Genomic DNA, 27,272 nt, shown 5'->3' on the forward strand with positions numbered 1-27,272 from the left:
ACAGGGGCATGCTGGTTTCAAAGTCTTTCAAAACTCTGTTATAATTAATTCATTATATTCTTTTAAGCCTTAATCAGCAGCATGTTACTGACCGGTTCAACACAACATCCGGTAGCTAGTAGATTTGGAGTTGGCTGGCCCTGTGTCGCAAACAAGAAGAGATGTCCAACCAATGCTGCTAAAGTAATATCAGCACCCCCTGTAGTCTTCTCCTCTAACATCTGCTCTGTGTTTCTCCACAGGATGAGGAGAATGGAAATGCCACTGGAACAGGTGAGTGTTTCATTGTTTCTGGGGAACTAAGTAGGATGTGTTGTATTTATGGTGTTCTGTTTTATAAAGCACAAATGCTGGGAATGTGTGTGTAGGGGATCTTTTTGTTTACTCGTTCATGTGGAGCTGATCCAGCTCTGTGTGTGTTTGGGTGATATTCTCAGCGGTTTTCTGAGTTTTTCCGTGTTTAAGCAGGTTGTCAGCGGTCTCGTTTGGAGCCAATGGACACCATCTTTGTGAAGAGTGTCAAAGAAAATGGCCCTGCCCAACAAGCTGGACTGTGTACAGGTAGAAGACACACACATCACATGGGCCATCATGCTTTCACTGTGTCCTCTGACTGTCCAGCTGCCTAAATTAAAAGGAGAGAAGAGACAAGCTGATCAAAATGTTAATATATAGTCTCTCTGGCTTCATACAGGCAGCCCCAGCAGCCGAACACTAGCCCATTCCTACCTGTTTTCTTAGCTGATTTCTATGAATGAGCAGATACTGCTACTGGCTACTTGGACCTTCTGTTCGTGCCAAAACATGTAGCATTTTCATTTTTGTTTTAATATTTTGCCCCAAATTCTGTACATTTTCAAAATGAAATGTTAAAATAACGTTAAAATTCTGTGTCACCTCCCAAAACACACACCCTCATGTATAAGTCATGGTAATAATGGTTTAAAACAATCTTTTATCCTCAAGGTGAAAGAAGAAGGGGGAAGCTATTGTCAGTGTGGGACTTACAGTGTGTCACTGTGTTGAACCTTTCTCAACTTCCTGTGTGTGTGTGTGTGTGTGTGTGTGTGTGTGTGTGTGTGTGTGTGTGTGTGTGTGTGTGTGTGTGTGTGTGTGTGTGTACTCCAGGAGACAGGCTGGTGAAGGTGAATGGGGAGAGTGTTCTTGGGAAAACCTACTCTCAGGTGATCGCACTTATCCAAAACAGGTGGGAAACTGTTGTTTGTAAATCCTGTTTTATGGTCACATTTGACCTCTTATTTATTTTGTTCATATATATATTTTTTTTTTTCTTACAGTGAAAACATTCTGGAGCTCTCTATTATGCCAAAAGATGAGGATGTGTTGCAGTTGGTAAGTGTGAGTATGATCTTTCTTCTCTTTTCTCTTCTTTCCTTCTTTTCACCTTGATACTACCGATTTAAAGCAGTTAGCTAGGCTTTTTAAATAAAAGCAAATGTCTGTTATAATTCATCTGTTCACTTACTGAAGTTTAATTTTAAGTGTGCATGGGCAAAAAAACTGTACTATCATCAATGGGAAAACAGTACAATTAGTTTGCACACATGAGTTCAAAGGAATGTGGAAAGGGAGGCGATGTAACAACCAACACAGAGCTGTTTTAATAAAGTTATTTAACTTATAAACATGCTTTTCATTTTTAATTTTTTCAGCTGTTTTAGGAAATTACTGAGCCTTTAAAAAGAAATAAAACTATAGATTTTTCAGGTGTCTTGGGTAACTCCAACATTGTTTTGGGATGTTTTGATGACAATGACAAAAATAGAATGTAATGCCAGCCTTATCATTGATACTGTTTGAAGTGAAATTTATGATGCAGCACTTTTTGATTGGCAAGTTTATAGCACTATTTAAAAAAATATATTTTATCAGTGGTAATGAAGTTCCAGTGTTGGTTGTACAATAAAGATAAAGCTTCTATAGGATAAGAAGAAGTATTGATGCATGGTGCTCGCTGTACCTGCCTCACTCTGCCCTTCAGCTGTTCCTGCCATCTTTTTTCTTTCATCCTTTCTGTGATGTTTTATATTATGACCTCAGCCCTCCTATCCTCAGGCATACTCCCAGGATGCCTACCTGAAAGGGAATGAGCCATATTCAGGAGAGGCCCAGAACCTCCCTGAGCCTCCGCCTCTCTGTTACCCACCCACCAAACCTGCCTCCGCAGCTCCCCAGCCCAGCAACAACCTCCAAAACCTCCTGGACAACTGGCAGTGCCGACCTGGCCCCACCTCCTCGCCGCTGGATAACCACCCCCCTGCTGCTTCTACCCCCTCCTCCGGCTGGCCCAAGGGTCCCGAGGATTCCAGTGTCCATGTTTCCCCGTCGGGGCGGCACCATGGCCGCTGCTCTTCAGCCATCAGCGCGCTGGACTTTCACTTTGCTAACCACAATGCTGCCATTGCCTCTGCCACACTGCCAGCGCCAAGGAAGAGCAGCCTGCCAGCCTCTGCCCGTGCCCATACCGATGCCCTTTGCCACCAGGCTCTTTCGGAGTGGTACTACAGCCAGGCTGAGGCTGCAGAGCGCATGTCCCCCCGCCACCGCAGTATTTCTCAGGACCGTTTAGTGGAGCTGGGGCTGGGGTTGGCTCTCGGCCCCGGACCTACGTCTGCCCCCACAGCGTCTTCAGAGCAACGCAGAAGAGAAACCCACCTGTACCACCACCAGGCAGCTGCTGCTTCCCATGATTCCTATTGGCTAGGTGGCTGGGGTGGCGTATCAGGACCAGGAAGCAGGTCGTGCTCAGAGAGCCTGCTGGCAGCCTATGCAGAATACGAGCACAACTATGGGCGTTCAGTGGAAACACTAGCACAAGCCTCTGCGCTGGTCTTACCATGCAATGAACACACTTCACAAAGCTCCCAGACGAAAAAATTCAGTGAGCAGGCAGACCAGAAAGCCTCAGGAGGGTATCAGCACCAAAACACAGTGGCATCCCCCGTCAAAACCTCCTCCACAGTGCCTCCCAGTGGCAGGCAGTCGGGTCAGCAGGTAGCTGAACCCCAGACAAGGCGAGTAAAAGAGGAGGAGGTGGTGGGTTACAAAAGCTACAGTCCTTCTTTCTCCCACAAAGCTGGCCACCTGCTCCAGCAGGCCCATTCCTTCAGAGAGCCCAGCTACAGCGGCCCCCACCTCAACTGGAGCCCCAGCAGCAGAGGCAGCCCTTCGGACAGTGAGGTGGGGGTGGTACCCAGGCCTCAGTCCACACCTGCCGTGTCTGCGTCAGAGGAGGAGAGAGTCCAGCTGGGTGAAGACAGGGAGGTCATCTCTCCCATCTCCCTGAATCAAGAGGTGGTCCTTAGGCAGAAGCCTCCTACAGGCCGCCGGACCCCCGTTCAGACTCTTCGGCATCCCCACTACACAACACATGTGGAGTCACCGGAGCCCCCTGCATTGATGCCTTTACCGGGGACCCCGTCTCCTGTCTCTGTGGGGTCTGGCCCCCACCACAGGGCCAACGGTAGCCCGGCACAGCATGCATACGATTCCCTGTCCTCTATTCCCTTCATAGGTTAGTGAGCTTTCCACTGTAGCAACTGACTTTGTACAGCTAGCCCAAAAATGTTGTGATAATATGCTACTAATTAACACAGTTTGTGGCATTTGCAGTCATTAACAGGCATCTTTCTGGAGAGTTTTATTTTTTATGTATTATTATGTTTGCTGTCTGTTGCTACAGTGCTCTAAAACATTTTAATTCATTTATGTGAGCATTTAGAAACGTACCTCTTCTTTCTGTGTGTTTCTGTCCTTTTAAACATTTGTGTTTATACCTGTCTGTGTATGTCATGTACACGTCAACTTAATACTTCCACCCTCAGCACATTTAGTTTTCCATATGTGTGCTGATTGATCTGGTTGGTCTTTGAACCATCACCGGTCTGATATGAATATACTGTTTTTTAGCAAACTGAGCTGCTCTGGAGGCAGAAATGATCTCATTGGCTCAGTCCACAGGCCAAATGAAGCAGGCTGGGTTTTGCAGGCTAGATCAAACGTGGAATTTTCATTAATTAATGAAATAGAAAAATACATTGGGTCAGAATGGGAGAGCAGGGAGAGCAGACGCTACGTCACTAAACATAGCATATCATATATTTAAAGCTAGACAGTAATGGCCTGAGATTAGATTAGATTTGCTGTCATTTAGGATGGGAGAAATGTGTTCATATTTATACAGGCCGAGCTTTATAGCACGGTGCATGAAAGTTAATGTACAGGGCCCGAAACTAACTTTTTCACCACTTTCCCAAAACTGTCCCAAAACTGTCCCAAAAGCCTAATTCTGTGGGTTTGTTAATGTTTGTTGACAGACTCAGATACAAGCCAAGTATCCAATCTAAACGATCAGTCACATCCACTGCGACCAAGTTAGCTTGGTGTACTGAAGCACAAACACACACACACACACAAATGTGTGTACGCAGAGGGAGAGAGACGCGAGAGACGAGATAGATAAATTACACAGATGGACAGACATGGATTGTTCAGTTGATAGATTGACTGAACATGTACATTGTCTCGCTTCAAAAACATGCTTGTGTTTTCTATGTAGATTCATTAGTTGGCTCATTTTCCCTGTGAAAACCTGTCATTCTCCTTCATCAGAGGTGTATCTGCCTCCAGAGTAACTCTGCTTTTTTTTAAAAACAATCAAATCTCCACATGTGGAAACTCTTGTTTTGTCTTGTCAGTGTTTAATCCCTCATCTCTCACCCCCCCCCTTTTTGCTCACCTGTGATGATGACCTCGCAGATGAACCCACCAGTCCTAGTACTGACCTACAGGCCTGCTATGTACCAGCCTGCTCTGTGGTGTTCAGTTCCCAGGCCTCCACTATGGCCACCCTCACTTCCACCTCTGTCTCCCCCACCCTCTCCTCCATCTCCTCCTTTGTCCGACTTCATTCTCAGGACTGCAGTGAGTCTCACTCACCCACTCTAAATACTGAAAGGGGGCTAGACCGATATACAGTATGCTCTCCAGTGTGTTTGAATCAGTGCTCCCAAACCGCACTGCCACAGTTTTTGAATCAACATGACAAGCAGTTATGTAATGCCTTTATTTTGGCACACTGATATATTTGTCTAGTCTCAGCCTCAGACTCATCTTAAAGAGGTACACTGACATTAACAGTTTACTACAATACCCACAAGCCTTAGCTGCCATTGCTATGTGCATGAAGCTAGTCACTGATGCATGCAGCTTTTGCTGCAGTTACCATATCTTGGCCTTGGGAGACGATGTTTCCCCATTTTTCTACAATTTCATTTAAAACGCTTCACAGCAGAGTGACACTGCATGCTGTTAGCCATCTCAGCTAATCTGTATCCAAAGCTCCACATGAAAATGTCAAGGTATTCTTTGAATGTGCAAAGCACATAGGTTTAATCCTGGCTAATGTCACATGAGTCACTCACAGTCTGAAACAGCAAATGTGTCACTCGTCTTCTTGTCACGTCACATGACATGTTTTTTTAACCCTCTGTGTCGCCCTCTCCTTCCCGCTTTTCTTCTCTGACGTGTCTCTCGTCTCTTCAGGCAGCATTAAAGGCCGTCGCTCCTCTTACCTTCTGGCCATCACCACCGAGAGATCCAAGTCCTGCGACGAGGGGCTCAACACCTTCAGGGAAGAAGGCCGTGTCTTCTCGTAAGTCAGGAACTCAGATGACACAAGCCGCTTTCTTTACTAAGAAGTCTACGTCTATAATATACAGCATCAGAAATGTACAGGTGTACAGTAGATACCCCAACACTGGATTTACCTCACTGTAGATGAAGCTTCATTAAGATTATTTGTTTAAAGTCTCTGTTCTGCTTTTTCAAATTTTCACTTTATGGCTTTTGTTAATTTTTCTAACTTAGGTTTCCTGTGTATAATATAAATATTTCTCCAGTCAATTTGAGTAGTGACGCAGAAATTATTACATTTCTGCAAAACACAGACACTGTCTGAACTTTAGATGTGCTGTTGTTGTAACTTGTGCTTTCTGTCCCAAAGCAAACTACCAAAAAGAGTCAAGAGCTTCTTCACTGACGGGGTGAGTTGTTAGATTTGACCACATGCACAGTGTAGCAGCAAACATGAGTACAGACCTTGTCAGTATAACTGAAATGTTCACTGATTCAAAATCGTACCATTTTAAAATAATTTTATTAGGTTGAATAATTTGAAAAACAGACTCATTAAACTATAAAGAATTCCATATTAAAAATACAACAATATCAGTACATCCTTCATTAGTGAGATTCCACTCTCTTATTTTGTATGTCCACCTTTAGTTTTGCTGACAGTCAGTCCTCCTGGGCAAATCTGTGGAGAGATGTTCTGCTTTTTCACACCTGATTATTTTCAGCTGCTCTTTGCTGGAGGGGTTTGTTGCTCTACGTTCTGCTTTAAAATACTCCAAAGGTGTTCGGTTGGATTCAGGTCAGGCACTTGGTCGTAGCTTTCACTTTGTTCTTTAAATTTTTTATTTTGTTTGTTTGCTATGTCTTGGATCCGTCCTTTCGTTCAGTATTTGGGTACAAACCTGATTTCATAGATTTCATAGTGGTGGTCCTGGCCTGGTCCGCGTTAGACATACTGGACTCCATCTGATCCATGTATTTTGGTTTAATGAGACCGAAGCATGTGCTGCCAACATTCATCGGGATTCTTTTCATGTTCTTTGGCAAAGCGGTTTTGTGATCAGTGCTTTTTCTTCTTGGACTCCGTCCGTAGAGGTTGACTTCATGCAGTGTCCTCCTCACTGTCTGATCAGTCACTCAAACACAGAGTGACACTGATGATCATGTTGCCAAGTCAGAAGCACTTACCCGTCTGTTTTTCCGTGCAAAGTTGTGTAGATGGTAAATTGTGCATGACTCCTGTTATTGTTAGTGTGGTCAGAACTGAGGAAGCTGAGTTCACAGGTTCTTTTATAACCTTGTTCACGCAGTCAGCCTTAATTGGAAATCACAGGGTGTGATCACCTTTGTTGCAGTGATCACAGGTAACCTGACTTTGGGGCTGTATTTTCACTGTCGTCTATCTAACCTGGTTGTTTTTTTTATTATTTACATGGGATCAAATACCCCCGCACTTCAACATAGAAAACAACACAACTATTGTGAGATGGTACAGTTTAGAATCAGCGAACTTTTTAGTGATATTGCACAGAGCTGTGCTCAGTTTTGTTGTGTCCACAGTGAATCACTTCTATATCCCTACTTTGTGTTTCAGTCTCTGGAGACCCTGCGAGCTCAGGAGGAGGCCCGGTCCAAGCGCCACTCCACCTCTGAACTGGGGACCATCACTTTCAGTGATGTTCGCAAGGAGGGCTGGCTACACTACAAACAGATCCTCACAGAGAAGGGAAAGGTACAACACACACACGCACGCACACACAATAAATAGGGGTTTGATACATACATGAAGGAGAATCCAAACTTTGGCAGACCTGACAAGTCAAGGTACATTTGCTACCATTGCTATTACTGGGTGAGGGTAAGAGTTAGAAACAGTAGGAAAGTTCATTTAAACAGTTGTGTTCCTGTTTCCGTGTCCTCTCGGTGTAGAAAGTCGGCGGTGGCATGCGGCCTTGGAAACGCGTCTTCTCCGTGCTCCGTTCCAATTTGCTCTTCCTCTACAAGGACAAGCGAGAGGCGGTGCTTCATGGGGCGGGGGCGGGGCCCAGCCAGGATGAGCATCCCCCCGTCAGCATCCGCGGCTGCCTGATCGACATCGCCTACAGCGAAACCAAGCGCAAGCACACCCTGAGGCTCACCACGCAAGACTTCTGTGAGTACCTGCTGCAGGCCGAGGACAGGGATGACATGCTGGCCTGGATCAGGGTCATCAGGGAGAACAGCAAGACCGACAACGAGGTTAGATATTCGTGCATAGTTAGTCTTGTACGGTTTACACAAACACACACAGCCTGAACTAATTCATACCTTTCATTCATTCCAGGAGATTGGTTTCTCAAGACAGGCTCTCATCAATAAGAAGCTGAATGATTACAGGAAACACAGGTGAGCACGGTGGATTATATTTAGTTACCCTTTGTATAATGAGGTGTGATCAGGAGCTGCTGTAGCTCTGAATAATAAGGCAGCCATCTTTCTTTCTTTTTTTTTTCTTTTTTTTTATACATGAAACTGATCATCATACAGAGACTTTTAAAAACATTTGGACCTTAAATAGAGAAATACACAGTAGTGTCACTACTTTCATTTTCAGCCGTCTTTGTTTTTCTCTCTCTCGGTGCAGTCTGACAGGTAACAAGCCGGATTCCTCTCCCAGAGTCCACCGCATGATGCCTCCCTTCCTCCTGGCTAAGACTGACAACACCTCAGTGAACCGCGCCTCCAGAACCGGTGGGTACAAACACGATTCTGCTCAGTGTTCACCACAATAATGACAAACTGGTGAACAGCAGCAAAGTTGACACACTTAGACTGGTGTTGCTTTTTTTGGCCAGGCTAGCAAAATCTCAACATGCTCATACTAAGTAATTTTTCCAGTTGAATATTAATATTAACTTATATGTCTCCATGTCTGTGTGTGTGTGTGTCTGCACTCAGATGATAACAAGGCACTGTGGGGCATCAACATCATGAAGAAAGCCAAGAAAACAGGCAGTCCGAAGGCTTTTGGCGTGCGACTGGAGGACTGTCAGCCTGCTGTCAACCATAAAGTAAACCCTCAGTGTTTACAACTCTTCTTCAGCATGATAACTCCAGCTGTCCCAGTCTAATCCCACTGCAGTCACCTGTAGATGAAATGATAAGACTATTAACATAGTTGATAGGGTTCAAAGTTTCCTCTTCATCCTTCTCTTATATTGTGTGTGTGTTTTTGCTTATGTAGGCAGACAGTGAACGTAACAAAGGGGCAGAACAGCTTTATTGAAATTATTAAAGACACAGTATAATGACAATATGAGAAAAGTTCTTAAAGCAGCACAGCGTCACTTCTATTAACTATATTGATTTCAACATTTGATAGAATTGTTTCATTTCCAAGTAGAACATTTGCAAAGAAGTTATGTACTTTCTCTTTGCTTGTCTTTCTTTCTGTCTGACCTTCAGCCTCAGCTTCCTGCTATTGTTGCTTACTCCCCCTTACCCCCTTCTTCATCTCTTCCTCTCTACTTCTGTCTGCATCCGTCTGCTTCCTTCTCTTCCGAATTATCGACCTCACCCCTGACCTTGTTTCGCCCTCTCTCCGCAGTTTGTCCCTCTGATCGTGGAGATGTGCTGCGGCGTGGTGGAGGCGACCGGCCTGGAGTACACGGGCATCTACCGTGTGCCTGGGAACAACGCCATGGTGTCCAACCTTCAGGAGCATCTCAACAAGGGCATGGACATCAACACTGCAGAGGAGGTGCAGAGGACACGTTGTTTAGATGACGGAAACATGTTCAGCTTAATTAATGAATTCTCTCTTATGTCTTATGCTGAGTTAAACTAACTAAGGGCTGTAGTTTTACTGATAATTCCACACCAGAGATACTAAACCCTCCCGTCTGTGTCCACAGAGGTGGCAGGACCTGAACGTAATCAGCAGCCTGCTGAAGTCATTCTTCCGAAAACTGCCTGAGCCTCTGTTTACCGATGGTGAGGCCGGACCTTTGGTTATTTTAAAGTGTAGCATGATCATGATGAATGTACAATACAGTGTATAATATGTAAAAACAGTGGATTATTTCCTCCGTTTGGATAAAATAAGGAGACTGCATGTTGTTTGCAAGTGGAAAATCATCTTTAAGTTAGTCACAGACACCTTCTCTGCCCACAGACAAATACAATGACTTCATTGATGCCAACCGGATAGAAGACGGAGAGGACAGACTGAAGACCATGAAGAAACTGGTATGTGTGAGACAGCATCACGGTGAATATGTTTGGAATAGACTCTCTCTTCTTCATTATTAAACTCTTCTTCTTCGCTGCACCTATTTCATGCTTTCCCTCCTTCTTCTTCCAGATTCACGACCTCCCAGATCACTATTACCACACCCTCAAGTTCCTGGTGGGCCACCTCAAGAGGGTGGCAGATCACTCTGAAAAGAATAAGGTGAGCGAACCCCCTCTAATTAGCACTCTGGTTTTTGTGTGGGCAGTAATGCCAAAGCCAAACCTGACATGGTTCTGAAACTATTTTCAGATGGAGCCAAGAAACTTAGCTCTGGTGTTTGGTCCCACTCTGGTGAGGACGTCAGAGGACAACATGACCGACATGGTCACTCACATGCCTGACCGCTACAAAATAGTGGAGACGCTTATCCTGCACGTAAGAACCAGAATCCATTTTAAGAAGCTGGTTTCAATGACTATGGGTCTATGGCCCTATGGGTGGGGGGCATTCTGTTTCTCCACTCATTTTTCAGACTTTTCCAGTAAAGACATCTGGTCACGATGGATGGATGGTGGTCACTGAATCCATTTTGTGTGATGGAATGAAAAATGATTCTCAGCTTGGTCCATAGATCCCTGTTTCACTGACAGTGTGACTTTCAGTGAGTGGTGACAGATTGTGGTTTTTTTTGTACTTCAACAGTATGACTGGTTCTTCAGTGATGGAGAGCTGGATAAGGAAGAGAAGGTATGTTGTCAAAGTATGTCATTAATACACTTTTTACAACTGTTGGTACTCAGATAACTTCATCTGTACTTCTATTTTGGATTTTTCTGGATGTGTGTGTGTGTGTGTGTGTGTGTGTGAAGGCCCCGGAGGATAAGCCGGACATGCTGCCTGTGCCCAACATCGACCATCTGCTGTCCAACATCGGCAGGCCTGGCATGCCAGGAGAGGCATCAGGTGAGGAGGAGCCATAATCCAGCTCTGAAGTCATAATCTAATCTGTGTCTAATCAGTCTAATCTGATAGAGATACACTGGGGTTGGGGGGGGGGGGGGGGGGGGTTGTCCAAAAGCCTGAGTTATAACAGCTGAGGGTGATACACTAAAGGTTTGCTTTTAAAGATGCTTTTTGTCCATAACTATGAGCCACTTCTAAAAACTGTTTCCATTAATATGTTAATATGTTTTTATGGTGTCCCTGTGTGTTTGGATTAACCCACTAGAGCCCAGCAAAAATGATCCTTGGGCCTTTATTGACACTGTTTGCCCCTCTGTGTGAGTGTGTGTTAGTAAGTAATTGGGGCTGAAACTAGTGATTACTTTTCTATTTGATTTTCTATTTGATTTGTGCCGATCTCAGAGTGGTCAGTCAGGTATGGCAAGCCATCGGGGACAGTCTTGTGTGGGTTGTGGCATTTCCGTGCCATTTGAAGATGGGTTTTTATAAGCATGTGTTGTGTTTGGGACATCAGCACACAATATTGTTGAGAGAAAACCCACAGTCACATGTGATTCATCATTGTTTCATTGTTTTTTTTTTGAAGAAAGAAAGAAACTGAGGAAATTGCGGAAGCCACAAGTAAAATAGGGAAGTGTTTAGGATATTGGCTCCCTCCCTCCCCCACTAGGGCTGCCCACTCTGACCGCTGTGGGTGTTCTTCACATAGCGTGAGGGTGCAGGATCTGTTGCCCTGTGAGGCATGGTCTGTAGAACAGCTCAGTAAAAACTTGCTTGGCATGAGGATGACTGATGCTAATTAAAACCCCTAATTCTTAATTTCTTATAAAGCTAACCTACCCTCCACAATCCGTATTCCTAATGCTACAACAGTGCTACAGTGGCTTTGATGAGGTAGACTCAGCCCCTGTAGATCTCTGTACTGTTTGTCCAGCTGTTATCTTTCTGCCTGTGGATGCTCACGATGTTTCCCACTGTTTCTCAATTTCTCTTTTTGTCCGGACCTTTCTGCACTCGTTTCCTCTAGCTGAGACAGTGGATCAGCTTCTTCGGTAGGAACAGGTCTTCTCCTTGTGTGTTTGTGTTTGGTGTTTCCATTACCCTGGGATTTACTTAAACCATTCATTTTCTTTCCACCTGTCTTGGTCTCCCTCCTGTGTACCCTAACCTTCTCTGCCTTGCTGATGTTTAAGGCAAATTCTAGCCATTCTTGCTCCTTAAAGTCGAAAAGAGAGAAAACAGTTACAGATCTTTGCCTGATTTTAAAGATGAAGCCTCAGATAATGGCTAGAGTTCTCCTGAAAGGCTAAAGTACTGGTAGTGTGTGCTGTGATTAGCCAGATGTGACACCTTTGTCCCACTCCTAACTCTTCTACTACCACTTGTTCAATGATTCTAATTCACATCTTATTCTTTTCCAATAGATTCCACCACCAGTGATTCATTTAAGCCAAAGGTAAGTGTGAAACACCTCACTTGTACTTGGATCATGGATCATGAAACAGGAAGTATACAGTTACCATTATTTGACTGGGATTTCAATCTTTCAGCATTCTTTGGGCCCCAAGAAAGACCTGAACGCCAGGGACTTCCTGCCCAAGTCCATCATCTCTGCTGTGACCCGCAAACGTAAGAAAAGTCTCAGTACCCACTTGCTGGGCAGCAGCGCCGACGAGGACTCCGAGCACGAGCCAGTCAAAGCCAGCAACTATGGGGAAGGAGGGGGAGGGGAAGAGGAAGAGGCCAGAGGAGAGGAGGAGGAGGAGGCAATCAAGGGAGAACAGGTAATTCTTAAAAAAGACAAATGGGATGAAAAGGGAAAGGATGTGAAGGATGGTGAGAGCACAGAGGTGGGAGAGGAAGAGGCTGAAAAGGACAAAGAGAAGGGAGCAGGCAATGGCACAAAAAATGTTGAAAGGGAGACACTGCAGCTTCGACCAAACAGTTTTCTATACTCACACCATCAAATCCATGCCACATACCCAAGACCCTCACCTGTTATTAAACCTCCTTCCCACTTGAGACCTGACAGTCTGGCAAAACAGCGCCCCACGGTCCCTTTCTGGATCTCGCCCACCAGGCCTCCCAGCCTCTGCCAGGCTTCCAGCTTTCATGGGATCCAGCAGTCAGACTGGAACCAACCAGCTCCAGTCCGCTACAGGAAGACCAGGGGTGGGAGGACGAGGACTATGTCCATGAATCTGGATCTTGAGCTGGGTAGGAATGAGGACAGAGTCAGAGGACGGAGAGCAGAGAGGGTGGAGGTTATCAGAGTCATTGAGGGAGCATCAGGTGTTGGGGTTCCTCAGGGATCAATTGTAGGCCCCAAGCAAGTTCAGAAAATAGATCCCCTCCCTCATCTTTCCCAGAGGGCTCTGCCTCTCTCCTCCTCTTCCTCAGGATGGATAGATCAGTGCTCCCCAGGATCTTCCACTGTGGTCCTGAGGAGATCGGCCCGGGACACACGGGACAAAATGAGAGCATGGCGTCGTCATACAGTGGTAGTTTAACCCGACTGTTTCTGTCTACTAATGCAGTACCGAGTTCTTGCCGTTTACTCGCAAACCCCCGGATCACCTCTGTCACTGTCTAAAGCCAAGTGTCCGTCGTGCTACTGAGGGATCTCTACTGTCTGAAGACTCTTCCCTCTTGGATTTTTATTAGCAGTAAAGTTGCAGATGTGATCCCACGGTAAAGGATTTATTTGATGCTGTGAGCAGCTGTTGAGTTTCATTCCAAAGTGAGATCACCAGCATTCGAAACACACGAATCTTACTCTGAAATCCATACCGATGATATTCACTTTGAATCCTTTACTTATGAAATGACTGAAAAAGTGAAAATCAAATGAAGGCACAGTCACACCAGAAAGCGGAACAGTGAAGTTCATCCACGAGTGTTTGTCAAATACTGTAGTTGGTTCTAGAAACATTCTGATGTAGGGTAGATCTGCAAGACCTAGCTGGTGAGCGGACTGCTAACAGGCTAGCATTAGTCAGTCGCAATAGTTCTCTGGGCAGCATTTTAGTCGATTGTTAGCTGGTTTGCTAACAGGACAATATGTTCACAGTTTATAACCAGAACTATCAAGGTCATTTGCTATTGGTCGGTGATACCAATGAAAATATTTGGGAGTAGTCCTAAAGTAATGTGCAGATTTACTTGACGAGTAAATCTACTTTGATCCAACAGGGATTTGCAGCAACATTCCGTTGAAATAAGTTCAGATAAATTGATTTTGCTGCAGAATTAGTTTTACATTCTGGTGTGTCTGGGCCTTTACGACAATACATGCTCACAGGACAGTTTAAACAAAGCTGCATTCAGATACGCAGAGCTGCAAATCAAAAACAGAGCAGTGTGTTTGATTGCAGATCATTGTTCAAAAGAGGGAACAGAGATCATCCTTGTAAACAGCTGTCCAAGAACAGTGCTCCTGTTCCTCGAACCACCGTTGAAGTAACCCTTCTGAAATGACAAGAAGACCTTCAACCAATTAAAGCCTCCGTGTGATCTTCAAATGGTATTTGTTTGAAGAAAACTGAAGGAATCCCAGTGAGAATTGGTGCAGTCTGTGTCCGACAGTGTCAGAGTGAGGAACTGGAAAGTCCTGAACACAGCTGCTGCTGCTGCTGTTGTTCCAGACAAACCTCCACCAGCAAACGGTTCAGCAGGATCATCGGCCATGTTTTTCACTACTAACTGACTGTGCTGTACAAACGCTGGTGTTGCCCCCTAATGTTTTGTTTTTTTTTCCTTTTTTACTAATGATGCCTTTGATGGTATCCACATGGGCAAATATATGCAGTTTCAGTTTACTCCTCAGCCCTTTACAAGCTCTTCCAACTCCTCCTGTGGATCTACATGGACCTTCAGTAATCCACCGGAGAATTAAAAAAAAAAAAAACAACTCACACTCTCTGGACCATGTGACTGGGGCATTACGCCAAAGCTTCCACGGACTAAAGCAATGCATGCATTGGGTCAAGTGACATATACAGATACTGTATGGAAAGCCTAAGTGTTTAACACAAGCTTGTTGTACTTCCCTTTATGTGTGTGTGTGTGTGTGTGTGTTTTTGGAGAGACAGGCCAGAGTTCGGAGAATACTGTCACCTGTTTTATCAGAGGAACAAAGTGTTTGAGGCAGCTATGCGAAGTCATGCCAAAAGTTGTTTTTTTTTTTTGTTTTTTTTAATTATTTTTTTATTTGGGTAACTGTACAGTTTGCAGCAGTGTGGAGGCGTGGTGAGCCAAGAGAGAACATCAGTGTTTCTCCAGTTGATGCATGATATCAGTATTATACAGCAGATGAAAGTGGGCGAATAACCTCTTTAAATCCAAAACCACTGAGTCTTACCTGAGCGATATGTTGTTGTTTTTTGCATTTTTCATTTTCACATTTTCAGTGTTTTGCTCTCTTCTCAGAATTTTAGAGTGTGAAGACAACAAAAGCAGGAGCAAGAACCAAACTGTAATGCCAACCACTGTCGTCCTACCAGACTCCATGTCCAGGTCTTAATCATATCTAGATGCAGTCTGTCCGTCTCTCTATTTGTACCCTTGTGCATGTACTTTATTTACGTGGGTGACTGTGCGTGGACCAATTTTGTAACAGTTGTACAAAGCCTTGTTAAGTTAACCTGTGTATATAAATATTATACATAATATATTAAATTATTGTTTTGGAAATGGGTTTGTCTGTCTTTATTTTTTATTAAAAGGATATAAATGAATTCAAAAAGTAATTTGTTTCCCACAGCATAACAATACTAATAAAACTGATAGAAGGATACGCTCAGTTGTTCCTCTGCATCCGCACAAACTATTCTACATTCTAATTTCTCTCTTTCTGTATCTGTCTCATAAACCTAAAGGTTTTGTTGTGTTCTCCCACGGATGTATTTGATGTATAAGTAATGATTTGCAGCAGTATAGCTTATGATGCTTGATGTAAATTGAATACAAAAGAAAAATAAAAATGTATTTCTCAAAATTTCATCAGGTGAGTTGTAGCCAGTCCCTGTACCTGAAAAATACCTGGGACAGGGCCTCATCCTGTTCTGGGACATTAACTATAATTGTTGTCTGCATTATTTGCTGGTCACAGCTGTCACAGTTAGATGTTTGGATGATCAGCATTGAAAGCCATGTGATCTGTGAAGGCGTCCAATCATATTTGCTACAGTTTTTGCCACCTACTATGTGTTCAACTTACAACGCCGAGACACTTCCCAGTACCAAGACCTGAAAACACTCTGCACAGAACCATCCCATAGTGAAGCTGCCTTAGGCTGAGACTGCTGGGGGGGGGACTTCCCATGATGCACCGAGCTCCTCTCTGTTCCTCATCCTCTCCATCTCTATGCATTCATATCATAACCCTACTATTGTCTCATTATTATTTTTAGTCTTGCTGTTGTCATGATTATTTGGAACCAGCACTGAGCTATGTTTTCCTTCCTCCTGCCTCCTGACCCACCCACCATGAGCCAGGGTCTGCTCAAGGGTCTGCTCAAGGGTCTGCTCAAGGTCTTTCATTGATGTTATAAGCAGAGTCTTTACAGACTGTCCTGTAGGTACAATAACATTCAACGGCCACCAGGTGCCGCCATTGCGCCATTTTTCAACCGGCTCTTGTAGAAGCTGCTGGTACCCACAGTACCCCCTCCCACCCTCCTGCTCCCTGACTGTAGAGGCTACTGGTCTGCTACGATGGTATGAGATGGAAGAACAGGTCGGAACGTAAAAAGGTGAGTTTACAGTGTATTCAGTCGTTTTAAACCACGTGCTGTGTCAAGTGACTTCTTCCTACCAATCAGAGCCTCACAACAATCTACGTGTCCACGACACCAGGAAGCAAACTATCACGAGACATGTCCAAGTATTCCTGCAGGGTTTCTACATGATTGAACACTTCCACTTTCAGTGAGTTAGTATTTTATTTACAGTTATATAGTTGTATAGTTAGTGTTTTAACCCGCGTGTTGAAGTTAGCTTCTGCTCAATGGCCAGTTCCTTTCCGAGTGCGACCGAGCTGGTTGCGCGGGCTCGCGGTTTGTATGGACAGGTGTTCGGGGGAGAGGATCCTCAGGTGGCGGTGTGTGCTCCTGGAAGAGTCAACCTGATAGGAGAGCACACTGACTACAACCAGGGATTTGTACTTCCAATGGTAAACAAAACAACACAAAACAAAATCATTACCACCAAATGTTCACCCACTGGAAATCTGGGTTCGGTTGTGTTGAACACACCAAACGTCATTCAGAAATCTGACAGTTTAATGTTTCCAGTACTTGTGCAAAAAAAGCATCGTTTATCACTGACTTTCTTGTTCTTGCATGAACAGTGTTGCAGTTTAAAATATCAAGATGTCATGTAATGTTTGGTGGCTCACTCTTGAGCAGAGCCTACGGACTGCCACATGGGCTGAGGTTCCATGTATCAGTAATAAGCAAGAAATGTTATATTACATGATTTTTTCAATGGAGTTTGGCAAAACATAACCACCCAGCTGCATGTGTTTGTTTGTGTTCGGTGATCCAGGCGCTGCCCCTGGTCACTGTGGTGGTTGGCAGTCAAACCTCTGGCCGAGATGTTACCGTGGTAACAGCCACTGAGGATGCTGATAAGCCTTGGAGAGTGGACTTCAGCCTGCCCAGTGATGGATCACCGCTGTGTCCAGGGATACCCAGCTGGGCAAACTATGTGAAGGGTGTGATACAGCACTACAGGGGTAAACAAATGAACTGTGATGCTCATTGGTCTCGGTGTTATACTGCCTTGTTTTCCCATTACAGAATATTTATTTATTGTGTATTATCTCTGTGTCTCGCATGTTTCAGCTCCACCTGTCCCAGGTTTCAGGGCGGTGATAGCCAGCAGTGTCCCTCTGGGAGGAGGTCTGTCCAGCTCTGCGTCTCTGGAGGTGGCTTTCTACACATTCCTGCAGCAACTCAAGCCAGGTCAGACCCTCCTTACAGACTACAACAGTCACACCAGTGTGGTTGACAGACATTTTGGGTATTTTACAGTGTTAATTACTAGTCTTATCACCAGGGCCAATGCTTGTGTGTGTGCTTCTACTATAAGGGAAAAAAACACAAGCTTGGATTTTTGGTATCTGCTCTACATCATTCTTTTTCCTGTTTCCACAGATGATGGAGATAAAGTGTCCAAGGCTCTGGCCTGTCAGCAGGCAGAACACACTCATGCTGGTGTACCCTGTGGCATAATGGATCAGTTTGTGTCTGTCCTCGGCACAGAGGGACATGCTTTGCTCACTGATTGCAGGTATTGTAAAGATCCAGTGTCTCGTCTTGGTTACCATTGGCAAACTTCTGGCAAAACAGCAGAGGAAACTCTCTCTGTTTGCATCCATCATTATTAATCATGCATTTCTTTGTTGTTTGACTTAGGTCCCTGGAAGCCACCTCTGTCCCCCTGGCAGATCCAGACCTGGTCATTCTCATCACCAACTCCAATGTGAAGCACTCTCTGACTGGCAGTGAGTACCCCATGAGACGCAGACAGTGTGAGGAGGCTGCCTCCATCCTGGGAAAGGCCAGTCTCAGAGATGCTACCATGAAGGACCTGGAGGGTATGAAGCATATTTTTTTTCACATATCAACCTGTGCTTATCCATTTTGTTCCACTCTGTCTTTTATTCCTAACTGTCCTCCTCTGTCCTGGGCCAGGTAGCTGTCCTGATTCCTGTCCCGTCCTATCCTCCTATCCTCTTCATTCATTGATGTGATTCTCTCTTGTCTCCTATCTTACTGCCCTGTCTTCTTGTTGTCTCATACTGCACTTTCTGTTCCAGGGACAGTTCGACAATTTTGGAGTGTGTAGTGTATTTGTGTGCTAGTCCGGACGGAGCTGGAGCCAGGATGTGATTAGCCTAGCTTAGCATTAGCATTAGTCTCACAGGCTATGGAGTTATGTTGATTTTTGATTGATAGCTGAGTTGCATGGACATGGAGACAAAATGAAACCAGACTTATTCTTGTAAGTGTAGCCTAGTTCAGTTGAACTCTAGACGAGTTCAGTAGCTTTGTGTAGCATGCAGAATTATGGGAGGGAGGGCACTCGCTATTGAAGGATGTTTGTTTTGTTTCTGCAAGCCAAGGTACAAGATAAGATCCATGTCCATACCTACAGACAGAAATTCCTCAAAACAACCACAAAACCAAGAGGCAGAGCTCCATCCTCCTGGTTTTTTTTTTCTTTTTAAAAAGTTGGAACATAAAAAACCTGAATAAAAAAACTAAAAAACCTGAGCTGAGAGGTTTAAGAGAGAGATTTAAAAAAATAAAAAAGCCAAAATAATGCAAAAACGTTCTCACACTTGGCTGAGGTGGAGCGTTGGCATAAATAAAGTAAGACAAATGATGAACAGATTTTATTTAACAGACCCTGATATCACAATAACTGATAATACATTCATCCTGCACCGATCATGCTGCAACTTGCTGCTACAGGCCTCCTCCACTTAACCAAAGAAAGGCCGAATAAGAAAGAAAAAGAAAACAGTGGTGACGCCTCAGCTTCATTCAGAAAAGACTTTCTGTGGTTTCAGTGAGAGTGTAAACATCCTGTTCAGTTCCACTGAACTAACTCCCTTTTCTCCTTCCCTGTATTTCCAGAGGCGAGGTACAAACTGAGCGACGTCACCTATCGAAGAGCTCGTCACGTGATCGAGGAGATAGAAAGAACTGTCCGAGCTGCTGAATCCCTGAAGAGAGGAGCTTACAAAGAGTTTGGCAAGCTGATGGTGGAGAGCCACAGCTCCCTGAGGTACGGTTAAAGCAGCTGTATCACATCTGAGACACGGTTTAGGACAGACTGTGGGACGTGTACAGTAACCCCCCCCCCCCCCCCCCCCCCCCCTCCTCCCTACCCACCTTTATCAGAGACCTGTATGAGGTGAGCTGCAAGGAGCTGGACGAGCTGGTGTCTGCAGCCATGGAGGTGGAGGGGGTGTACGGCAGCCGGATGACAGGCGGAGGATTCGGTGGATGCACCGTGACTTTGACGGAGGCCCGTGCTGTTGACAGGACTATACTCCACATAAAGGTTAGCGCACACACACACTCACACACACACACACACACACATCTGCACATGAGAAACTGGTAGGTCCATATCCAAACATTTTGGCAAATAGCTTGTTGTAATTGGAGCTGTCATTGGGGAAAATAGGAAATGCAATGTGCTCTGAAAGGGCTTTGGCTTTTTAAGAAGCGGTATGGTGCAGGCAGCCGGTAAACTGTCCATTAAATACACTAAAGTGACGTGGTGGACCTAGGTTATTGACGTAGGTTATCGTAAGTTCCTCTTATCAACCAAACTTGCTTGGGATTAAATCTTACGTGGAATAAAAGAAGTCACAAAATACAAATATACATACAGACACATAGCTGACCCTGATCACCTCGATACCGAGAAGTTCTCCAGTGCTGGCAGCTCTGTGTTCGCAGATGCTCTATCTGTGCTCTTCTGTGTCAGATGTTGGAAAGTTATTCCTTTTCTCTCATGTGACCCCAAATGCTGCAGCTGACGGCAGCAAAATGTTTTAGGTCTCTGATTTAAACGCTAAACATGTCCAGTTTTATGTGGATGTAGCATCAGGTGATATCATCCCGAGCCTTTCTGTTTCTTTCTCTCTTTCTACTGAAATTACAAATATATATATATGCTTTAGAAGATGTTTTAGTAATAGTAGTTGTAGTATTGGACTGAAATATTGAGCTTAATTATTCTCATCTTGCAATGTAAATCTGTTCTATAACAGATGCAAGTCAGTTTTCCTGTTGTTGAGTTGGGAGATTTATTTTTTTTTTCCCAGTTCTTAGGAAAGAAAAACGTTCCATTCCAAAGCTTATTTGAAATGAAAAGTGTCTGAGGACATTGTTCATTTGTTCACACGGGATAAAAAGCACTTCTCAGTGCTCTGGCTGTCACTTTAAGGGGGGGGCATTTCAGACAAATTGCCCAGTCCCCCCTGTGTCTTGCTCAGACAGCTCCACTGTGTGTGTGTGTGTGTGTGTGTGTGTGTGTGTGTGTGTGTGTGTGTGTGTGTGTGTGTGTGTGTGTGAGTGAGAGAGATCAGGGGGTAAGAGCTGAGAATAAAAGCAAGCTTCGCAGAGACGGAGCCAGTGTCCCGTTATTAGCATGCTGGTCTGGTCACTGTGGTGCTGCTGCCTTTCTGCTCTAATACAGTCAGACTTCAGGCCTGCTGCTGTTGGCTGAATCCTTCAGGAGATACATCAACAAAGATGTCAATTCAACCACAGGAGATGACGGGAAACACCTGCATCTAAACCTGAAAGGACGACACGTTTGCTTTGAAGCAGCAGCGAGCAGGGACAGGTCAGCAACCTTTTTCTCGGTTTGAAACTCTGGTTTTATAAATCTCAAGCTTTGGAAACTAACTTGGCAGATGTCCCTGCGGTTCTCCTCACTTGGCCGTATCCTGGTTACTACTGTGGCTTGTTGACTGTTAAAAGAAACAAGTCTTTCTTGGATTTAAAAGAAACACTCCAACACTTCCACATCCCCCAGTGTGCAGCGTTCCTGAGCAGAGCAGAGGGATCCTTATCCTCCCAACAACTACAACAACAACAACACTGCTTCACCTCCGAGATGCTGAACCTCAACTCGCCTGACAACAACAGCAACAGGAACTCTCTCCAGGACCCGGTGTCGCTGAACGTCGGTGGAGAAATTTACACGACAACCCTGGACACTCTGACGCGCTGCCGTGACTCCATGCTGGGCGCCATGTTCACGGGGCAAATGCCTGTGCTCAGGGATAACAGAGGAAACATTTTCATAGACCGCGACGGCAAGGTCTTCAGGTACATTCTGAATTACCTGCGCTCCAGCTCCCTGGACCTGCCGGACAGCTTTTCAGAGCTGGCGCTGCTGCAGAGAGAGGCTGATTTCTTCCAGATACACCCCCTGCTGGAGGAGATCCGCCGATACGAGGCATCAGTTCCTCGCAGCCTCAGAGGAGGGCCGCTCGGAGCTATGATTATGGTCAACGTTGAGTCCAAGGTGCGTGGAGTCAAGTCGACAAGTCAAGTCAGTCTTTGATGATTTTTGGAGCAGGAGATAAAAGCGATGAGAGATTAATCTGATTGTTTTATATGTGACGTTTCTCTATTAAATTTTGTTTAGAATTGTTGTGATATAAAGTCAGTCTAATACAGGCATGTTAAACTAAGGAAGGCCAGCTAACAGCCAATCAAACGAATGATCATCAACAATGCTGCACCTGTCCATTAGAGGGCGACACCTGGTACATATTTCTTAAATGGGGTTTCATCAAATTACCACAATAGTGGCCCAGCAGCAGGTGTAAGCCCAGGGACAGGTTCACCCAGTTGTTCTTATGACACAGTGAGCCTCAGTGGAGAGATTTTCTTCTTGGTAGGTTCAGAATTGTGAAAGCCTAAAACGCCTGTCCTTCACAAACCCTCTGAGCTGATGTCTACTGTGTACACAGTGTGCGAGCGGAGGTTGTGTTTGTGCACCTGGTCGTGGAAAGACCGGTTCTTTGTTTGTGTTCACTTTAGAGAATGTCTAGTCAGCATATCCTGCCCTCTCCTTCCAGGTCCGCGTTCTCCACTTTAACTTACGCCACGGGCCAGAAAACTATGAGCTTCGTACGTGCTCCGTTCGAGCCTTTACAGCCGACCTCTTTTGTACCTGGAGAGCTTTCCTGGGTCTGCTTTGCGAGCGCTTCTCCTACAGAACATCCCAGGGTCTCACAAGCCCCCATCCGTGCAACTCCAGGCAGAACAGGCTGAAGCTGGAGTGGGTGCCGAGGCCCGACGAACTCCCGCAGGACCAATATGACAAACAGCGCTACCAGGGACTAACCGTCTGTAACCCTGAGGCCGCGCAGTCAGACGACATCATCAACATGCACCCGAGCCCCTGTGAAATCGCTGACATGCAGAGCTTTGTGGAGGAGCTGCTGAAAGTGTCTCTGGCTGAAGGCTTCAGGGTTGATCTGGTGACCCCTGACCCAGCGGAGATTCTCAACTGCACCTCGCTTCGGCTTGTCAAGGGCTGAGCTCTGGGTGGAGCATTAAGCTAGCTAAAAAAACACAAGGACACGCCAAGCTGGTGATCTATGGATGGTTCTGTTTAGTCACATCTGAACCAGTTACACTTAGTTTAATCAATAGGATTAACTTAGTAATGTGGAAGTTAAAAGGATACACATTATAACTGGGAGCTAACTTTTTTTCTATGTGGCCTCTATGCCTGTGCTCCTGTCATAGAATTAACCAAATGAATAAATAACAGGGTATGTTAATTTGAATATTGTTTTACATGTCACACTGTCAGCATTTAATGTAACATTTAGATATAACAGCCTTTTTCAGACACTGTGTCCGAAGCATTGCTAGCTTCATCTGTCTGTTACGGTGAGGGCACCGGGGCGGCTTTCACATACATACAGTATAACATGACTGTGAGCTGTAATGCAGTGGCAGCACTGCTGGAGAACAGAAGAAGAATATTCCTAAGTGAGAGCACAGGATGCACGACTGACTTCATGTTGATCTCCACAGCAGAGATGCAGCCTCCAGCAGCTCTGGGCTGGGCTGTGATTCCACACTCACCAAGATGCATTGTGGGTATCTAACAAATGTATTGAGTGCATTACCAAATGCAGAAACCTATACACTGTGCACATCTACAGTTGGCTGTTTCCTGCTCTGCCTCTATTTGTGCATCGCAACATATCAAGCTATGTTACCATGTTAGCTCTGCCAGCTGTTGGTCACCGTGTGTGTGTGCACAGAAAACTAAGGCCACATTCAGACAGACATTTGCCCTGTGTTAAAACAACATTAAGTCCAGTTAGAGGAATTGCCTTGTTGCATTGATGTTGCCATGTTGTGTCGCACCAAAGCAGAAACACTGAATCAGGTTCATCTTTTCTGCCACACGATGCAGTGTTGTTTCGAACAACAGCCATCACAGCCTCCCTACTGCGTCAGCGCACTTCCCACATTCAGATGAATGAGAAGGAGAGTGTTTTTACACATGGCATAACAAAGTAGAGACCCACTCTCGGAGCATAGCTCCATAGCAAGAGTAAAGGTCAGATCCACAGGGTTCCTCTGACCGTGGAGCTAGAACCCTGAGTCGATTAGCTGACTTTAGCATAGACTGGAATCAGACAGTAGGTCAGATGCTGAAATAGTAAGGCTTTCTCAGTGTGAGGAGCCCACTGCTATTTAACTCAGAAGTCCAAACTCCAGAGGAAGGGAGGATGGAGTACAATCAGTTTGCAGTTGGAACAGCAGAATTCCTGCCACTGGCTCAGCTTGGCTCTGGTGATTCATCTTCAACACAGCTGTACCTCACTGTGACAAACTCAACTCTAATTTCTTCCAACAGACTTTTTAATAGAAAAGTCTCATTGATAGTGTGATGGAGTCAAAGGATATCTCTGTTATTCAATCTGTGACAAAAAAATAAAATATAATATAACATGGACTGCAGCACCTCTGTTCATTTTCTTCATGTACATTTATAAATTCCACAGAGGCAGCACTGTTAGTGTCCAATAAAAACATGAGCATAACTTTACCTTCAGTGTGACGGCAACAGATATTATATTTAATATCTGAGACTAGAGTTTATCTGTCACAAGAAATTGCATCAAATATATGAACACTACGGAGACATCAGAGCCAGCAGGAAATGACCAAAGACAAGACTATTCTCCTCTTAGGAGCTGGACCGCTAAACTGCCCACCCAGCTGACGGGTCCTCACTGCCTCAGAAAACACTGGAGATACACTGATCCATACTCAAATTGAGAAAGTGGTTACTTTAATTGCCTGAGAAAATTCAAAATTTAATAAAGTGACATAATAGCAGGCCTAGCCATCACAGCGGGCCAGCACAAAGTGCATTCTGGGATACATGACTCCCCCAGGCCCACACAAGTCAGAAGTGTCCTACCAGGTGGAGCATCAACACTTGCTTGCATTGAGTTGGAACGGAGCTGTGACGTTTCACAAGAACACGAGTATAGACACGAACGCTGACCGAGAAAGGCCTTGTTTACTTCCTGGATTCCCACAATCCTCTTGAGGTGGATGAGTTCCAGTTAATGCGCAGAGAGTACCGATCTCATCTCCCTCTGAAGCATGAAAGTGAGTAAGCATGTTTCCAAAAATTCAAACTGGGTATATAGTTGCCTCAAGGGAACAGCACTGTTGAGAAAACACGAGCAACAAGTATAAACACAGGAACTCTGCGGGCTGAAGTCCCATTCTCTGCACGCTCTACACCCGGGACTGTGTGACCTCCCAGTACGACACCAATATTATAAAATTTGCTGATGATACCACAGTCATTGGACTGATACCTGCGGTTGATGGTTCAGCATACAGGAGGGAGGTGGCTGCCTCGTGACATGGTGTCAGGACAACAATCTACCTGAATGCCAATAAAACAAAGGAGACGATTGTTGACCCACGGAGGAAGAGTGAACGGCACCCACCACTGCACACTGGGGAGACTGAGGAAGTCCTGACTGCCTCTGTATTTCTTGAGAAGGGTTAGAAAATCTGGAATCAAACAAAGTCCTCCGCAGATTCTATAGTTCTATGCACAATCAAGATCATCCTCAGCACCTCCATCACAGTCTGGTTTGGAGATTTCACAGCACAGGAGAGCATCTCCCAGTGTCACAGACCAGGGTCATCATTAAGGACAGGAGCCACCCACCACACAACACTCCCAACGCTCCAGAGGTGCAGGGATTCACCCCATCCTGCAAACACTTTTGATCTGCATACACTATTCATTTTTACATGTCCTCATATATATATTTTGACTCTTTTGTTGCATGTTTGTTATTTAGATCTTGTGTTTTTGTTGATGTCTGATGTTACTGGAAGCTGACAGACTGTTTCCTGTACATATCACAATAAAGTCAGTTTACTGTCAGTTTTAATTATGAAGGTAAAGGGTTTTTTTTTTCTACATGATTTGCATAAATGGAACAATGAAAATAGAATGAGGTATCAAAACGAGCTCATTCACAGTATTTAATCACTAATGAAACTGACTGTATTTCCTTGTGGGAGGGCTGTATTCATATGACCTTTAAATGACTTACAGGGGGAGTCAGATGAGTCACAGTGTGTGTAATTTTAGTCTGGCAGAAGAGGTAGTAGAGGAAATTCAGAGGAGGTGAAGATGTGTCTTGCCTGAAGAGGAAAGGTGTCTAGTTGTGAAAACAAACCCAGCGGTTGCTTTCCTCTCGCTCCCTCTCTGAACTTCCTTCCGTGGACTGTGAGAGATGTGATGAGCACGAACTGAAAGCTTTATGGTTAGACACAGACACATGCACATCACATAAACCTTTATAGCTTGACTCTTAGATTTAGTGATTTGCTTCAGATTCATTATTGGCTGACGTTTGAGGATCTCATTGTGTGTGTGTGTTTGTGTGTGTGCATGTTTTCCCCTCTCCAACAGGAGCGATACAGTGGAACCCCGACTTTCTATGTCACAACTCCTTCAGAGGGAGCTCGGGTCCTCAGCCTGTCCTGACCTTTGTCAACACCTCTCTGCCATATGAGCACTACACATTCATTTCTTTCTACAGGCTTTGCCACTTGATTTTTTTTTTTTTTTTCAGTTCTGGCCATTGAAATGATGTGCTGTTATACGCACTGGAGATGACTGAAATGAGGGAAAAGTGCCTTCACAGTGAAACAATGCTTCCTGAGACCATTTTTATTTGCAGTGCTTTATCTTCTTGGTAACAGTTTGTAATATGATGATTGATGTAATTATGGAAATGTTGGCTAAATTGGCTAAATGTGAAATGACATTTTTCTTAAATGAGGTAGCTACAGCTACGCCTCTACCTGCTCAGCACCAACCAGCTGACAGACAGAGTTAGAGACTAACTGCAGATTATCGTGGAGCCATGAGTGGAGAGTGTAGCTTGCTGTCTGTTGTTGTCTTCAGATAAAGTTAGTAATTGCTTTGCCTTTGCACTTTTCTTTCAAAGATTATACTGGAAGTCTTATTTTTTCACTCTCTCTGGTTATCTTAACCTGACCTGTTCAAAATCAAATAATCGAGGAACACTGTATTTTAGATTTGTGAGAATAAAGGAGATTTCAAATCGTATATTTCTTTTGGTGTCATTATTTTAATTAAAGAATCTATAAATAATACCCTTATTTAAAATTTATGATATAGATACAGAAAACAATTGATAGGAAATTGTACAAACTTTGCTTTAAACAAATGTGTCCCTCTTGTCAAGACATTTAATGCATGCAATAATACAGGGCCTTCATTGGCATTTTCTATTCGTATTCTGTGTCAAATTCAGTGTCTACTTTGTAATGGATGCCACAATGCAACTCATAATACTAACAAACAT

The 27,272-nt window shown here is 44.6% G+C and overlaps 3 protein-coding genes across 8 annotated transcripts in view; all 3 read left to right on the forward strand.

The window, feature by feature from the left end:
• LOC121175422 (rho GTPase-activating protein 23-like) overlaps positions 1 to 14,782 on the forward strand; it is a 44,555-nt gene extending 29,773 nt beyond the window's left edge. For 2 of the 6 annotated variants that reach the window (XM_041029188.1, XM_041029185.1), the window contains exons 3-24: positions 243 to 273; positions 466 to 561; positions 1,129 to 1,207; positions 1,299 to 1,359; positions 2,077 to 3,535; positions 4,780 to 4,944; positions 5,566 to 5,674; positions 6,026 to 6,065; positions 7,250 to 7,387; positions 7,585 to 7,893; positions 7,979 to 8,040; positions 8,279 to 8,385; positions 8,593 to 8,705; positions 9,242 to 9,394; positions 9,549 to 9,627; positions 9,809 to 9,882; positions 9,998 to 10,087; positions 10,178 to 10,303; positions 10,571 to 10,615; positions 10,738 to 10,831; positions 12,256 to 12,287; positions 12,382 to 14,782. In XM_041029188.1, coding sequence (XP_040885122.1) covers positions 243 to 273; positions 466 to 561; positions 1,129 to 1,207; positions 1,299 to 1,359; positions 2,077 to 3,535; positions 4,780 to 4,944; positions 5,566 to 5,674; positions 6,026 to 6,065; positions 7,250 to 7,387; positions 7,585 to 7,893; positions 7,979 to 8,040; positions 8,279 to 8,385; positions 8,593 to 8,705; positions 9,242 to 9,394; positions 9,549 to 9,627; positions 9,809 to 9,882; positions 9,998 to 10,087; positions 10,178 to 10,303; positions 10,571 to 10,615; positions 10,738 to 10,831; positions 12,256 to 12,287; positions 12,382 to 13,341 — 4,422 coding nt within the window. In that variant the 3' untranslated portion in view covers positions 13,342 to 14,782. Of the gene's footprint in view, positions 1 to 242; positions 274 to 465; positions 562 to 1,128; positions 1,208 to 1,298; positions 1,360 to 2,076; positions 3,536 to 4,779; positions 4,945 to 5,565; positions 5,675 to 6,025; positions 6,066 to 7,249; positions 7,388 to 7,584; positions 7,894 to 7,978; positions 8,041 to 8,278; positions 8,386 to 8,592; positions 8,706 to 9,241; positions 9,395 to 9,548; positions 9,628 to 9,808; positions 9,883 to 9,997; positions 10,088 to 10,177; positions 10,304 to 10,570; positions 10,616 to 10,737; positions 10,832 to 11,858; positions 11,884 to 12,255; positions 12,288 to 12,381 lie in introns of all 6 variants that reach the window. The other 4 variants (XM_041029190.1, XM_041029186.1, XM_041029187.1 and 1 more) reach the window with 4 other exon arrangements.
• A 1,908-nt stretch (positions 14,783 to 16,690) lies between these two features.
• galk1 (galactokinase 1) lies at positions 16,691 to 27,011 on the forward strand. Its single transcript, XM_041029193.1, has 8 exons — positions 16,691 to 17,003; positions 17,378 to 17,567; positions 17,677 to 17,796; positions 17,989 to 18,124; positions 18,250 to 18,431; positions 19,477 to 19,627; positions 19,744 to 19,906; positions 26,351 to 27,011. Exons 1-8 carry the CDS (start codon positions 16,839 to 16,841, stop codon positions 26,423 to 26,425), a joined length of 1,182 nt encoding a protein of 393 aa, XP_040885127.1. The 5' UTR covers positions 16,691 to 16,838; the 3' UTR covers positions 26,426 to 27,011.
• Positions 20,931 to 26,330, forward strand: LOC121175426 (BTB/POZ domain-containing protein KCTD21-like). Its single transcript, XM_041029194.1, has 2 exons — positions 20,931 to 21,889; positions 22,449 to 26,330. Exons 1-2 carry the CDS (start codon positions 21,476 to 21,478, stop codon positions 22,911 to 22,913), a joined length of 879 nt encoding a protein of 292 aa, XP_040885128.1. The 5' UTR covers positions 20,931 to 21,475; the 3' UTR covers positions 22,914 to 26,330.
• Positions 27,012 to 27,272: the final 261 nt, after the last annotated feature.

This window comes from Toxotes jaculatrix, chromosome 21 (assembly GCF_017976425.1).
Source record: "Toxotes jaculatrix isolate fToxJac2 chromosome 21, fToxJac2.pri, whole genome shotgun sequence".
Lineage (NCBI taxonomy): Eukaryota > Metazoa > Chordata > Actinopteri > Toxotidae > Toxotes > Toxotes jaculatrix.